General features: G+C 54.1%; 1 protein-coding gene across 1 annotated transcript; it reads left to right on the plus strand.

The window, feature by feature from the left end:
• Positions 1 to 646: 646 nt before the first annotated feature.
• On the plus strand, positions 647 to 14,330 carry HIF3A (hypoxia inducible factor 3 subunit alpha; the record flags this gene model as incomplete). The annotated part of the gene is made up of 9 exons (XM_048501746.1): positions 647 to 785; positions 2,661 to 2,808; positions 4,588 to 4,748; positions 4,834 to 5,096; positions 6,001 to 6,096; positions 7,128 to 7,492; positions 10,108 to 10,219; positions 11,254 to 11,359; positions 12,726 to 14,330. Coding segments are annotated over 9 exons (1,542 nt in total), but the record flags the coding sequence as incomplete, so codon positions are not given.
• Between the last annotated feature and the right edge of the window lie 1,238 nt (positions 14,331 to 15,568).

The raw sequence follows: 15,568 nt of genomic DNA on the forward strand, positions 1-15,568 counted from the left end.
GGGGGGGGGGTGGGGGGGGGGGGGGGTGGGGGGGGGGGGGGGTGGGGGGGGGGGGGGGTGGGGGGGGGGGGGGGTGGGGGGGGGGGGGGGTGGGGGGGGGGGGGGGTGGGGGGGGGGGGGGGTGGGGGGGGGGGGGGGTGGGGGGGGGGGGGGGTGGGGGGGGGGGGGGGTGGGGGGGGGGGGGGGTGGGGGGGGGGGGGGGTGGGGGGGGGGGGGGGTGGGGGGGGGGGGGGGTGGGGGGGGGGGGGGGTGGGGGGGGGGGGGGGTGGGGGGGGGGGGGGGTGGGGGGGGGGGGGGGTGGGGGGGGGGGGGGGTGGGGGGGGGGGGGGGTGGGGGGGGGGGGGGGTGGGGGGGGGGGGGGGTGGGGGGGGGGGGGGGTGGGGGGGGGGGGGGGTGGGGGGGGGGGGGGGTGGGGGGGGGGGGGACCCCCTCAGACGTCTCCTCTCCAAACGAAAGGTCCCAGCCTGGTAGCCTTGCTTCCTCCAACTTCACCAGTTTTTGCAGCCTTCTGCTGCTTTGAGTCTCCACCCCTTTCTGGGTCAACCCTTTCTGAGCATGGGGGTTGCATAGATAGGTGTACATTTATATCCAAGCTGGATCGATAGCTCCTCAGCCTTGGCAAAGCCCCCTCAGTGCTTCATTCTGACTCTCTCTTTCTCTCTCTGTCTCCCTGGGCAGGATTGCTGAGGTGGCTGGCTACACGCCCAAAGACCTGCTGGGCTGTTCCATCTATGAGTACATCCACGCCCTGGACTCGGATTCGGTCAGCAAGAGCATCAACACCTGTAAGTGATGCCTGCCCCGCGTCTGGACTGCTCTTTCCTCCCCTGTGTCTTTTAGAAGGGTGACATTCCACTCACTGTAAAATAAAATAAAAAACCCACTCCTTCCAGCAAAAGGGGAAATTTCAGCATATCATCAGGAGGCTGTCCTTGTGCTACTCCCCAAGTTTGGTGCAGTTTGGTTCAGTGGGGCCAAAGTTATGGACCCTCAAAGGTGTAGCCCCCATCTCCTATTAGCTCCCATTGGAAACAATGTGGGATGGGGGCACCCCTTTTGGGAGTCCATAACTTTGGACTCCCTGAACCAAACTGCACCAAACTTGGGGGGTAGCATAAGGACAGTCTCCCGATGATGCGCTGAAATTGTGGTGCCGCTAGCCTAACAACTGCGCCCCCTGCAGGCCAAAAACCGAAAACCACTAAAAATACCCCAAAATGAACCCTGCATTTTTGGTGCCCCCCACAAGGTGATGCCCTGGGCAGATGCCCACCTTGCCCAATGGGCATTACGCCCCTGCCTGGAGCATCTCGTCTGAAGGGTGGATTGGGGGGAAGGCTGTGCTGCTCCGTCCCCTCTGCCCGTGACATGTTGGAACGCTCACACAACCAGTTTCTGGACATCTCCTCTGTGGCAAAGCCACTTGAGCGGGTCATCTGAAGCCAGTGCTAGCGGGATTGAACAGAACCGGTAGAATTGGGCACGTGTTCAGGTTCCGATAAGCATTGCGAGAAATATAGTTAAGCAAACACAACAGGAAAAGGGACTTTAATTTGAAAACACAGCGCTACCAAGTGGTTTTGTTTGTGTGTGTGCATGGTTCCACAAGAATCAGAAGCAAGCAGTCTTGGGTTTATGACTCGCTGCCCATTTGAAGTGGTTTGATACCCATTTAAAATGACACGGCTTCCTCCTAAGGCTTCTAGGAATCTGCTGAGTCGCAGAGAATCCTTTGGGAGTGTCGCCTGATGGCCTCTTTCACAGGACTACAACTCCCAGGATTCCCTGCAAAAACAGAACAACAGTCGAACCAATTCCGTGCGGTGCAGCCTGACTTGGGAGGGATTCAAAGGGGAGGAACACGATAGTTTTATGTTGTTTTGAGTTGCTGTTTGGAGAATTGAAATATCTTGTGAGCTGACCCCGAATTCCTTCAGGGAAGAGGCTGCCTGTTGTTGGATGGATGGATGGATGGATGGATGATGGATGGATGGATGTCGAGGGGATGGATGATGGATGGATGGATGTCGAGGGGATGGATGATGGATGGATGGATGTCGAGGGGATGGATGATGGATGGATGGATGTCGAGGGGATGGATGATGGATGGATGGATGGATGGATGGATAGATAGATGGGTGGATAGATGGGTGGATAGATGGGTGGATAGATGGGTGGATAGATGGGTGGATAGATGGGTGGATAGATGGAAGATAGATGGATAGATGGAAGATAGATGGATAGATGGATAGATGGGTGGATAGAAGGATGGATAGATGGATAGATGGAAGATAGATGGAAGATAGATGGATGGATGGATGGATGGATAGATGGATGGATAGATGGAAGATAGATGGAAGATAGATGGATGGATGGATGGATGGATAGATGGATAGATGGATGGATGGATAGATGGATGGATAGATGGAAGATAGATGGATAGATAGATGGATAGATAGGGAGGGAGGGAGGGAGGGTGGGAAACGATGCTGTGTATGTGAAGTAGGCCAGTGGTCGGTCTTTAGGGGAACTTAAAACTTTGGCAGCGCATAATTCCTGGGCAGTGAGAGAGCCCGGCCTGCTCTGCATTGCTGTCTCCTCCCCTGTCTCCCGGCTTGTCTGTCTGTCTGTCCTCGACTGTGTCTCACTTCTTTTGGTAGTGCTGAGCAAAGGGCAGGCCGTGACCGGACAGTATCGTTTCCTGGCCAGGAACGGAGGCTACCTGTGGACCCAGACCCAGGCAACCGTCATCTCCAGCAGCAAAAACTCCCAGCCCGAGAGCATCGTCTGTGTCCACTTCATCCTGAGGTCAGATTTCAGGCGGGGACGGCGCCGCACTTGTGGGCCACAGCAGAAAGAGACGCGGGTGGGACAGAATTCCCCAACGTGGTGCTCGTGGGCATTAATGGTGCCCACCGGTCCTTCCACCTGCTAAACTTTTCAGAAAGTGGATGAGGCCGTTGTGAGGCAAGGCTTAGCTATTAGCTGCCCTTATTCAGATAAAAGGGTTTTCCCCTGGAGGGCTGATATGGACATAAGCTGTCCTTAGACCAGGGGTCTGCAACCTGCGGCTCTCCAGATGCTCATGGACTACAATTCCCATCAGCCCCTGCCAACATGGCCAATTTTAGTCCATGAACATCTGGAGAGCCGCAGGTTGCATAAGCATAAGCATTTTATTGTCATTGTGCATGCACAACGAAATTTACAGCAGCATTCCTCGATGCACACCATTTCAGACTCATACCCCATCCTCCCTTTCCCCTTCCTCCACCCATCCCTACACAGCCCCAAACACATCAACACGAAGCCGCGGAGTTCATCATAGCCACAGCATAGCCACCTTGAGTCTCCTTTCAGGAGAGAAAGGCAGGGCATAAATCCAAACTCCTCTTCTTTTTGATGTGGAAGTCAGTTTCCTTTGCTGCTGCAACCTGTTACCTAACTCCCTGTCCTGGTAGCCCGGCAGACAGAGAAGAAGAGAAGAGAGAGAAGAGTTTTGGGTTTATATCCCCCCTTTCTCTCCTGCAGGAGACTCAAAGGGGCTGACAATCTCCTTGCCCTTCCCCCCTCACAACAAACACCCTGTGAGGTAGGTGGGGTTGAGAGAGCTCCGAGAAGCTGTGACTAGCCCAAGGTCACCCAGCTGGCGTGTGTGGGAGTGCACGGGCCAATCTGAATTCCCCAGCTAAGCCTCCACAACTCAAGCGGCAGAGCGGGGAATCAAACCCGGTTCCTCCAGATCAGAGTGCACCTGCTCTTAGCCACTGCTCTTAGCCACTACGCCACGGCTGCTCCAGAGCCCTCCCGGACCCTACCAGTTCAGGGTTGCTTTGTGCAGCTCACAAGCTCTTCAATGGATGCCCCCTGGTTCTAGTATAGAAAATGTTGACAGAGAGACATTTTTCTCTCTTTCTCACAATACTAGAACCAGGGGGCATCCATTGAAAATGCTGGGGGGAAGAATTAGGACTAATAAAAGGAAACACTTCTTCACGCAACGTGTGATTGGTGTTTGGAATATGCTGCCACAGGAGGGGGTGATGGCCACTAACCTGGATAGCTTTAAAAGGGGCTTGGACAGATTTATGGAGAAGAAGTCGATCTCTGGCTACCAATCTTGATCCTCTTTGATCTGAGATTGCAAATGCCTTAACAGACCAGGTGCTCCGGAGCAGCAGCAGCAGTAAGGCCATTGCTTTCGCCTCCTGCACGTGAGCTCCCAAAGGCACCTGGTGCGCCACTGCGAGTAGCAGCGAGCTGGACGAGATGGCCTCTGGTTTGATCCACCAGACTCTTCCTTATGTTCTGCGCCATTGCTTTCACCTCCTGCCCAGGAGCTCTTCAAAGGCAATCTGGTGGGCCAATTTCGCGTAGCAGAGAGCTGGACGAGGTGGACTCTGGTCTGATCCAGCAGACTCTTCCTTATGTTCTTAAGGCCATTGCTTTCACCTCCTGCCCGTGAGCTCCCAAAGGTACCTGGTGGGCCACTGCGAGTAGCAGAGAGCTGGACGAGATGGACTCTGGTCTGATCCAGCAGGCTCGTTCTTATGTTCTTATGTTCTTAAGCGTGTTGGTCTTCTACAGTCAGGTGGAGGAGGTGGGCTTGGTTCTGTCCCTGGAGCAGACTGATCGGCAAGGAGAACACCGCCGCTTGCCCCCGCCGTCCCTCGAGGGGCTGGACTCCGACGGGAGCCTGGAGGAGCTTGACGCCAATGGCGGAGACACCATCATCAACCTCAGTTTTGGTACGGGGCTCTTGGGGGGTTGAGCGCCAGAGAGCACGGGGATGCCGGGGTCCCGCCCGTGACTTTGCTGTGTCCTCCCCTCCAGAGCTGCGCGGCCCCAAGGTCCTGGCTTTCCTGTGCCCTGCCAACATCAGCGAGGAGGAGTTGGAGATGGACCCCAAACGGTTCTGCAGCCCGGACCTCCAGAAACTCCTGGGCCCGATCTTTGACCCTCCTGGATCTCAGAGCCCAACGGGAGGAACTCCGCGGGCGCGGCCCCCGGTGCCGGCTCCCAAACCCGCTGCGGCTGTTAAGAACGCTTCTGGAAATAGTAGCCCCGTCAGGAAACTGTTGGCCGAGGCAGTGGCGGTAGGTGTTCGCAGGTGACCTGGAGGGTGGGCCTCATAATTCTTTGTCAATGAGGGGGACGAAGGAATGGGGTGGTGGGCAGTGGTGGGATCCAAAAATTTTAGTAACAGGTTCCCATGGTGGTGGGATTCAAACTGTGGCGTAGCGCCAATGGGGCTGGGTGGGGGACGGTGGGGGCGTGGCCGGGCATTCCGGGGGCGGGGCATTGCTGAGCGGGGCTGTGGCAAGGACATTGCTGGGGCATTGCTGAGCAAGGCTCTGAACTGCCCAGTGCCCCATCAAGGTGTGCCCAGGGCATGACCCCTGGCCTGCCCCACCCTAGTTACACCCAGTGGTGGGATCCAAAAATTTTAGTAACAGGTTCCCATGGTGGTGGGATTCAAGCTGTGGCGTAGCGCCAATGGGGCGTGGCCAGGCATTCCAGGGGCGGGGCATTCCTGGGCGGGGCTGTGGCAAGGACGCAGCCGCTCCGCTGGTCCTTGGGCGGGAAACGACGCATCTAGTTATAAGCCGCCACGCTCACCGGTGCAAATTCTGCTAGATCTAAGCCAGTTCAACGCGCTGCTGCTGAGAGGAGGGGCGTGACTAAGGCAAAAATCACGGGGCAAAATCACCCATTAGTAACCCCCTCTCGGCACCCACAAATAATGAGTAACCATCTCTTGGGAACCTGTGAGAACCTGCTGGATCCTACCTGTGAGTGTGCGGACTGTACCAAGCGGGATACTTTGAGAGGGGGAAGAGAGGGCTGTACGACTAGGGATGAAGAACAAGAATGTGTTACGGATATCGAGGATGCCCTTAGAACTGTGTTGAGGCGCCCGGCTGAGACAGGTTGAGGTGGGCGGCGAAATTCCTCGTCCTTCCGGGTCTCACCATGCTCTGCTGCCTTCTCTTTCTCCAGACTGACCTGCCAGATGAACTCCTTTTCGATATGGAGAATGTCCAGAAGCTCTTTGCTGCCAATAAGGAGCCTCGGTCGATGGAGACCGCACTGCAGGTACGACGGGAGGGGGGGGGCTGAAGAGGATCCCCCCCCCCTTTTGCCTTTGTATGTGACCTTGGACTTCGGATCCCTGCTCCCTTTGCTGCGTGTGTGAACGCAGGATGCCATAAAAAAAGAGTCAGCTGAACGTGCAAAATGGGATTAAGGAAGACACCAGATCTGTTAAACCCTGAACCTTTAAGAAGGGACGTCAGGATGCCGAAAGGGATAAATGTTCATCTTCTTCCCTTCCTGTGGATTGTCCAAAGGGCTTTAGATGTCCTTCTCACGCATCCTTTGGACATTGCTCGTGATTTAGATGACTCTAAAGGAGCAGCAGTGGCGTAGGAGGTTAAGAGCTCGTGTATCTAATCTGGAGGAACCGGGTTTGATTCCCGGCTCTGCCGCCTGAGCTGATGGCACCCCCCCAAGCTTGGTGCAGTTTGGTTTAGGGGGGCAAAAGTTATGGACCCTCAAAGGGGGTGCCCCCATCCCCCATTCTTTCCAATGGGAGCTAAGGAGATGGGGGCTACCCTTTTGAGGGTCCATAACTTTGTCCCCCCTGAACCAAACTGCGCCAAACTTGAGGAGTAGCATAATGACAGTCTCCTCATGATACGCTGAAATTTTGGTGGCGATATGTCTAAAAATGCACCCCCTGCAGGCACCAATGACCTGGTACAAAAAAATTTTTGGGGTCGTGGTGGGGTGGCCGCCCATGGGGAGGGGCATCCAACTCAGGTTTTGCCCAGGGCTCCAGTTTGCCTTGTTACGCCCCTGCTATAGGCGGTGCGCCATTGCGATTTAGTGAATCAATTGTGACAGCAACCATGGTACAACAGCCCCCATGATTTTACTCCTTTTTAAATTGTTTTTCTTTAGAGTTGTGGTGTTTAAAAAAAGACACACTACCCATCCAACAAGAGCTCAATTCTTTAAAAAATTGCAAACAAATTCAAATTGAGCAAATTTGCTTGAGAATTCTCTCGCTCCATTAATTCGTGTTGACGTTTGTATCTCTTGTTGCTCTCTGCCGCCCCCTGCAGGATTACGAGGGCCTGGACTTAGAGATGCTGGCTCCCTACATCTCAATGGATGACGACTTCCAGCTGAGCAGCACTGAGCACCCGCCGTGGCTGGCTGAGAAACGGGGGAACCTGGGAGCCCGACCGACCTCGCCGCCTCCACGGCCTCGTTCCAGAAGCTTCCATGGGGTGTCTCCCCGCCCGCCCGAATCGACCAACCTTCCTCGCTGGGGCAGCGATACCAGCCTGAGCCAACCCCGCTCCGTCCAGCCATCAGGAAGTGACCTGTGCGATGCAGGGCAGGTGGTGGAGATGGTGGCATCTGTAAAGATTCAGGGGCTGCAGGAAGTGACCGCTCCAAACGGCCCAGTGGGTGGGAGGAAGAGGTGAGAGGATTGGCTTGCGCAGCAGGGAGGCGTGCCAGCAAATTCTGAATTGAGACTAGGCAGGCCCATTGGAAACGCAGCTCTCTCAAGGAACCAGGAGATAGAAGCTCCCTTTTTGGTACCCGTGTTTCCCCGAATATAAGACAGTGTCTTGTATTAATTTTCGCTCCCAAAGATGTGCCATGTCTTATTTTCAGGGGATGTCTTATTTTTCCTGTGCTCTGTTCCGTCGGGCATGCTTCCAAACAAAAACTTTGCTACGTCTTACTTCCGGGGGATGCCTTCTATTTCGCACTTCAGCAAAACCTCTACTATGTCTTATTTTTCGGGGATGTCTTATATTAGGGGAAACAGGGTATATAAATCAAACGAGGCTACCACAACATTATCTGAGTGCGAGTGTGGAGCTCCATTATAGTTCCTGCACAAATTTGTGGGCTTCTATTTGTGCATTCCTTGTCCCTGCTCATATGTAGGTGGAGCTAGTTACAAAAAAAGGATGTTGCTTTGTTATTGCCTCTCTAATCTTGTGGGTGGGGTGGGGGGCTCTCTACCCAGGCAGGGGTTCAGGCCGGAAAGAACATTCCTCTCCCCCCAGGGAGATTTGGCGGTGGGTGAAGGGACACGGAGTGTGCATTTGTTTGCTTGTTCGACATCCAGTTGCAAAATATTAGCTTAATAAAACTGCAGGGAATGCTGAGGAAAGCAAAGCATTTTGGGGTGAGGCTGCTACACCCAGCCAGATCTTTGACTCTTCTCCAGGACCTTGAAGTCCTTCTTCCCACAGGTGAAGGCTTTCTTCATGACGTTCAGATTGGCCGAGGGCAGATACCTGTAGAGCCACGCTGGTGTAGCAGTTAAGACTAGCAGACTCTTATCTGGTGAACTGGGTTTGTTTCCCCTTGCTGTACATGACGCCTGTTGGGTGACCTTGGGCCAGTCTCAGTTCTCTCTGAACTCTCTCAGCCCCACCTGCCTCACAAGGTGTCTGTTGTAGGGAGAGGAAGGGAAAGGTGTTTGTAAGCTGACTTGAGTCTCCTAACAATAACAATACAACAACCTTTATTAGGCATATTAAAATAGGCTCCAGAGCATTACAGACATTTCTGAAGTACAAACCAAAAGTACATTCAAAACACAGACAGATAAACTGTATCTAGCACTGGACGTTACTTAGAAAATTCTACTTGAGTCTCCTCAAGGAGAGAAAGGCGGGGTATAAATCCAAACTCCTCTTCTTCTTTTTCATAAAATTGGGGGGGTGATGGATCGCTCCATTCTTGCGTATGCTTAGTGCAGTGGTTCCCAATCTTCCTAATGCTGCGACCCTTTAATACAGTTCCTCATGTTGTGGTGACCCCCAACCATAGAAGAGAAGAAGAAGAGTTTGGATTTATATCCCCCCTTTCTCTCCTGCAGGAGACTCAAAGGGGTTGACAATCTCCTTGCCCTTCCCCCCTCACCCTGTGAGGTAGGTGGGGCTGAGAGAGCTCCGAGAAGCTGTGACTAGCCCAAGGTCACCCAGCTGGCGTGTGTGGGAGTGCCCAGGCTAATCTGAATTCCCCAGATAAGCCTCCACAGCTCAGGTGGCAGAGCTGGGAATCAAACCCGGTTCCTCCAGATTAGATACACGAGCTCTTAACCTCCTACGCCACTGCTGTGTCTCGGTTCCTAAGACCATTGGAAATATGTGTTTTCCGATGGTCTTAGGCCCGTGGTAGTGAACCAATTGGCCATGCTTGCAGGGGCTGATGGGAATTGTAGTCCATAACATCTGGAGTGCCAAAGGTTCGCCACCACTGTCTTAGGCGAATTTCTGTGAAAGGAGGTCGCGACCCACAGTTTGAGAACCGCTGGCTTAGTGCCATAGGTTAATAGTTTCATATAGACTATTGATATTTTATTGCTTTTAGATGACATTTTCATCTGTAATTTTGTATTTGTATGTTTGACGAGCCGCTCTTTGGTGAAAGAGAAGAGTGGGATATCAAATATAATTAATAACAATAATAGCAACCTAAGTCAGTTTCACAACTATTTTTCCCATCCAAAGTCGCAACGACCGCTTGCTGGGAAGACCGCTGGCTGGATGGAGGGTGTGCTGAATCGGCAGATTCATGTTTGGAAGGCTGTTTTGGCATGCTCAACCGCTGGTGGGTTTCCCATGGGAAGAGGAGTCGTGAGAACTGGTGGTTTGATCAGCCAGACGCCTGGTTCCCCCTCCAAAGGCAGCTGAGGCGGCGGGTTACCGCCCTATCCCCGAAGGGCTCTGGGCGGTGTACAACAAAGTTAAATCATAATACAGCTAAATACAATCAAAAACTAAACAGTTAGATTCCAATATAAATAAATTACTAAATCCCCATTAAAACAGCGGTTAATACAAAGTTTAAAATCCGAAATCGGGCGCCCAGCAAACCCATTTTAAAACCCTCCCTAAATGATTGATTGGAATTGATTGGAAACAGCAGATTCCGAGAGGTTGGGGCCGGACTGGGGGGAAGAGAGCCTTGCTCGGGGCGGGGGAGTGTTCTGATGCGAAACTTTACTGCTGCTCCTGTTCCTTTATGCCTGTTTTGACTTTTGTGCTCCCTCGAATCGCCTCATCCCCGCAGGGCTCGGGAGCTGAGTGTGGAGGAGGAGGGCGACATCTTTCTGGAGGCGGGGCCCCCCAAGCGCGCTCATGGCCACGAGGCTGACGGGTTTCTGATGCCATCCCTGAGCCTGGTATGTGTGAAGGCGGTTCTGCTCATCCCCACCCCCAGTTTCTACAGCCTGGGGTGGGGTCACGCTGAGAGCCAGCGTGTTACAGTGGACAGAGTGGCGGATTTCGACTCTGGGCATCCTGGGCTGGAATATCACTTCTACCATGGAAACTTCCACGGTGACCTTGGGCCCATCCGAATGTCTTGTCCTGGCCTACCTCGTTGGGTGGTTGTTGTGAGAAAACAGAGGAGGAACGAACAATGTTATAAGCACAGGTGGGATCCAGCAGGTTCTCACAGGTTCCCGAGAGTAGGTCACTAATTATTTGCGTGTGCCGAGAGGGGGTTACTAATGGGTGATTTTGCCCCGTGATTTTTGCCTTAGTTACGCCCCTCCTCTCAGCAGTAGCGCGCAGAACTTGAGGCAGTCTGGCAGGAGGTGCACCGGCGTGCGTGGCAGCCTGCGCCTGCGTGCATTCGTTTCCCGCCCAAGGACCAGCGCAGCGGCTGCATCCTTGCCACAGCCCCGCCCTGGAATACCCGGCCACGACCCCCGTTGTGCCCCACCCAGCCCCATTGGCGCTACGCCACAGTTTGAATCCCACCACCATGGGAACCTGTTACTAAAATTTTTGGATCCCACCATTGGTTTTAATGCTGCTTGAAGTCTTATGTTCTTAAGTCCCAACTAAGGAGGAAAACGGGATGTAAATAAATATAATGAATCCAAAGGCATTGATCTGGCACACTCACCATTCCTCCAGCCCAGACTATGGCAAACTCCTTCAGGGGGAACCGGGTTCAATTCCCCTCTCCTCCGCATGAGCGGTGGACTCTTATCTGGTGAACTGGATCTGTTTCCCTGCTCCTACACATGAAGCTTGCTAGGGGACCTTGGCCTCGTCCCAGTTCTCAGTGAACTCTCTCAGCCCCACCTACCTCACAAGGTGTCTGTTGTGGGGAGAGGAAGGGAAAGGAGTTTGTCAGCCGGCTGGAGTCTCCTCGCAGGAGAGAAAGGCGGGGGTATAAATCCAAACTCTTCTTCTTTTCTTCCAGGGTTTCCTGTTGAGTGTTGAGGAGTGTCTGGATGTCAGATCTGAGCGCGGCTGTGGGAGCGGCATGACTTTGGGAAAGAAGCTGCTGTCTCTGGAGGAGCCCATGAGTGAGCATTTGTTTTTGATGCTGGTTTGTAGATGAAGATGAAGATGCAGGGGTGATTATGGCAAGGGGGAGGGGGTCAAGGTCGCAAGCCTACGGACTTGCTCTGTGCCTTCCTGGACCATCACAGTATTGAAGGGAGCTCGGTTAGCTGTCTGGCCGTGTACTAGCAGCATGCTCTTCTGATGCTTCGCTTGTATCTGTATTGGCCTCTTCACAGGATCCGGTTAGACCAGTGGTGGTGAAATCGTTATACTCCAGATGCTGCGGATTGGTTGGTTCCCATCAGCCCCTGTCAGCATGCTGGCAGGGGCTGATGGGAATTGTAGTCCATAACATCTGGAGTGCCAAAGGTTCACCACCATGGGGTTAGATGATCCTCTGAAGATGCCAGCCACAGATGCAGGCGAAACGCCAGGAGAGAATGCTGCTAGAACACGGCCAGACAGCCCGGAAACCACACAGCACCCCAGTGATTCCGGCCGTGAAAGCCTTCGACAGTAGTGATCGTTTACTTAAAAGTATTTATAGTCCATTTTTTCCACTGGGACTCATAGAATGGAAGAGAACCCAAGGGCCATCCAGCCCAACCCCCTGCAATTCAGGAACACACAATCAAAGCACTCCTGACAGGTGGCCATCCAGCCTCTCTTTAAAAACATCTAAAGAAGGAGACTCCACCATCGTCTGAGACAGCGTATTCCACTGTCAAACAGCCCTTGCTGTCAGGAAGTTTTTCCTGATGTTTAGGTGGAATTTTTTCCCCTTCTCCTTGAACCCAAGAATCCTGGTCCTAGTCCAGTGATGGCGAACCTTTTTGAGACCGAGTGCCCAAACGGCAACCCAAAACCCACTCATTTATCGCAGAGTGCCAACACGGCAATTTAACCTGAACACTGAGGTTTTAGTATAGAAAAAATGGTTGGCTCCGAGGCGTGCGTTACTCAAGCGTAAGCTTGGTGGTAGTCGGTGGCTTTGCTTTGAATCAACCATGCAACTCTTCGAACGGGTGAATCACAATCCTAGGAGGGTTTACTCAGAAGCAAGCCCCATTGCCAGCAGCTGAGCTTACTCCCAGGTAAAGGATCTTGCTTTAGTTCTTTGCATGAAAATCAGTGGGGTTTAACAGCGCTTAACAGGGTTACCTACACTGCTTCCCCGAAACTAGGTCTTAGGTTTAATGCTAATAATCGGGCAGCCGGTTTATACGGAAGGTAGTGTTGAGTGAGCTCTGTTTTTATTGGAAAAAATTGGGGCTGCGGAACCTACTGCCACAAAAAGGCACCAATTCTTGTTTCGAAACCTGCACTGTTTCCTGTCTCATTGTCCGTCTCGACCTGTCTGGCCTCTTCCCTTCCCCCTGCCTGCAGGCCTCTTGGGAGACATGCTTCCTTTCGTAGTGGACGGACCGGCGCTCTCTCAGTTGGCCCTGTATGACGGTGAGGAGGAGGCCTCTGTGCGTAGCGGAGAGCACTTCCAGCTCGGAGAAGAGCTCCTCGTGGAGTTGGATCAGGCCACCTGAGGAGGCAGCCACGCCGCAGCCACACCTTCATCCCACACTTCTGCTCCGCAGATGGGACAAACGGAACCAAATCCAACCCCAAATCATCCATGAGAGGCAGAGTTGGAGGGGCTCCTTCCTTCCTTCCTCCTCCTCCTCCTCCTCCTCCTCCTCCCCCCTTGTCCTGCACCCCCTCTAAGCCTTCTTCCCCGAGCCCCCCAGAGCCTCCACCAGGGTCCTTAGAACTCTTCCTACCTCAGTCCCGTCCCCCTCGTCGGGCAGCCTCTCCCCTCTGGAGATGGCGAGGGAAGAAGGCCCAGCAGAACTTAGGAGCCCGCACTGTTAGGGACAATCTCCCACCCACCCCTCCTCGATTATGTATCCTTTCAATATTCCTGGGACTAGAAGCCGGGTGGTGGGTTACGCCAAAGCACCCAGGTCCCACCTAACGTACAGGGTGCTTTGGTGCCGTTCAGTTCCCAAAAGAGGAGGCAGAACCACACCGCGACACGTCAGGTGGTCTGGCCAGGGGTGGTCAGGGCCGCTACTGAGCTCACATATGCCTCCTGTGAAATAAGGAGCGCTGTCCTTTCCCCTGCCCGTGGCTCTGCGCCAGCCCCAAAAGCGTCGCTCGTGAACATAAGCGGGGCGATTCCTTCTCCATGTCCCCAGCTTCTCGCACGAATCCACCCATTCCTGAAGTAACTGGGACCACCCGATCTTGGGAGGGGGAAAAAAGAGGGGACGCTCTAATACCACCCAACTCTTTGGGTTAATGTCAGCTTTGCGCCCTTCAGAAGACTCCCGTCCCGTTGCCCAGACTCCTTCAGGTGCCTCTTTGGCGGTAGCGCCCTACTCATTTACCTCAGCGAGCCTCTCGCCCTTACCAAAGGGACACGGAGGGCGTCAACGGCGCCTCAGTTAACTGAGAGAGACATTTTTTGGTCACGGTCAATTTTTTTTGTTGCTATCCCACGGTCCATTTTTTTCCCTTGAAGTGGCCAAAAATGTAATAGATTTGAATTATTTTCCGCAGAGAGGCAATCATATGGTGCTTTGGGCCGCTTTGTCGACCCTGTTGGAGCTCTGTTTACACTTGCAAGAGCCGAAACACTTCTGGGGGGGGTCAAGGCCACACGTTTTGAAACGTAAAGAAACTGAATGTATTATTAAAGATCAGAGGAGCTAGCCTATTTTTTTAAAAAAATACCTATTTAAAAATAGGATTTTAGATCTCTGCTCCTTCTATTATCAGAGATATTTCTAGCTTTTTGGAGGAAGCTCCCCAAACCTCCTTTTTTCATCACTTGGAGGGAATTTTTGTGGCTCCTTAAATCTCAAAAGTTGTACTAAAAATCAAAAGCGTTTTATAACGAAAAAGGCAAAAAAAAACCAACCACGTTTTTTGCTTCACGTAAGCCACAAAAGAGCTAAATAGCGAACAGGGACTAAAGAATCAGAAAACGGAACGCAAATTCTAAGTCCAAGAGTTATTTTTACCATCGGAAGCTTTTAAAGACAATATTTAAAAAAAAAAAGAAAAGAAAGAAAACAAAACTCCTTAAGAAAAAAAAATCCTCAGTTTTAATGGAAGTGTTTTTAAAATCAATGTTCGAAATGATGAGATCGGTCGCCCAGTGACGTGTCTGCAGCTCCAACCTGGAAATGGTGTGAAAAAAAATAGCATTTTTGCTGGGATATGATTTTTGATAAGATTTCATTCCATTTTGGGTTTTAACTGGGGGTGGGGGGTGGGAATGAAATTTTCAAGAGAAAGTCCGTCTTTCTCACGTTCTTGTGCCCCAGTCCTGAACATGTTTGCTCGGAAACCTGTTCCACTGAAATGAATGGAATGGCTTCCAGTGTAACAGTGTACAGGCTTGAGGTTTTTACCCTACCCTTTTCCAGCCTGTCCATGTGCATATTCACTCAGATGTAAGCCCCACATTGTCCGCTCGGGTTTACTTCCAGGCCAGTATGCGTAGAATTACATTCTTATTGGCAGCACTTGAAAACAGCATGGAAAGGCGATTCATTCTCAGCCGCTGTGCGCAATGAATTAGAATCGCCACGATACGATAGAAATGCCTGTATCCCTAACCCAGTGGTGGCGAACCTTTGGCACTCCAGATGTTGTGGACTACAATTCCCATCAGCCCTTGCCAGCATGGGGGTGGGGGGGGGGGGGGGTAGGGGGGGGGGGGGGGTGGGGGGGGGGGGGGGTGGGGGGGGGGGGGGGTGGGGGGGGGGGGGGGTGGGGGGGGGGGGGGGTGGGGGGGGGGGGGGGTGGGGGGGGGGGGGGGTGGGGGGGGGGGGGGGTGGGGGGGGGGGGGGGTGGGGGGGGGGGGGGGTGGGGGGGGGGGGGGGTGGGGGGGGGGGGGGGTGGGGGGGGGGGGGGGTGGGGGGGGGGGGGGGTGGGGGGGGGGGGGGGTGGGGGGGGGGGGGGGTGGGGGGGGGGGGGGGTGGGGGGGGGGGGGGGTGGGGGGGGGGGGGGGTGGGGGGGGGGGGGGGTGGGGGGGGGGGGGGGTGGGGGGGGGGGGGGGTGGGGGGGGGGGGGGGTGGGGGGGGGGGGGGGTGGGGGGGGGGGGGGGTGGGGGGGGGGGGGGGTGGGGGGGGGGGGGGGTGGGGGGGGGGGGGGGTGGGGGGGGGGGGGGGTGGGGGGGGGGGGGGGTGGGGGGGGGGGGGGGTGGGGGGGGGGGGGGGTGGGGGGGG

Source organism: Sphaerodactylus townsendi, linkage group LG06 (assembly GCF_021028975.2).
Source record: "Sphaerodactylus townsendi isolate TG3544 linkage group LG06, MPM_Stown_v2.3, whole genome shotgun sequence".
Taxonomy (NCBI): domain Eukaryota; kingdom Metazoa; phylum Chordata; class Lepidosauria; order Squamata; family Sphaerodactylidae; genus Sphaerodactylus; species Sphaerodactylus townsendi.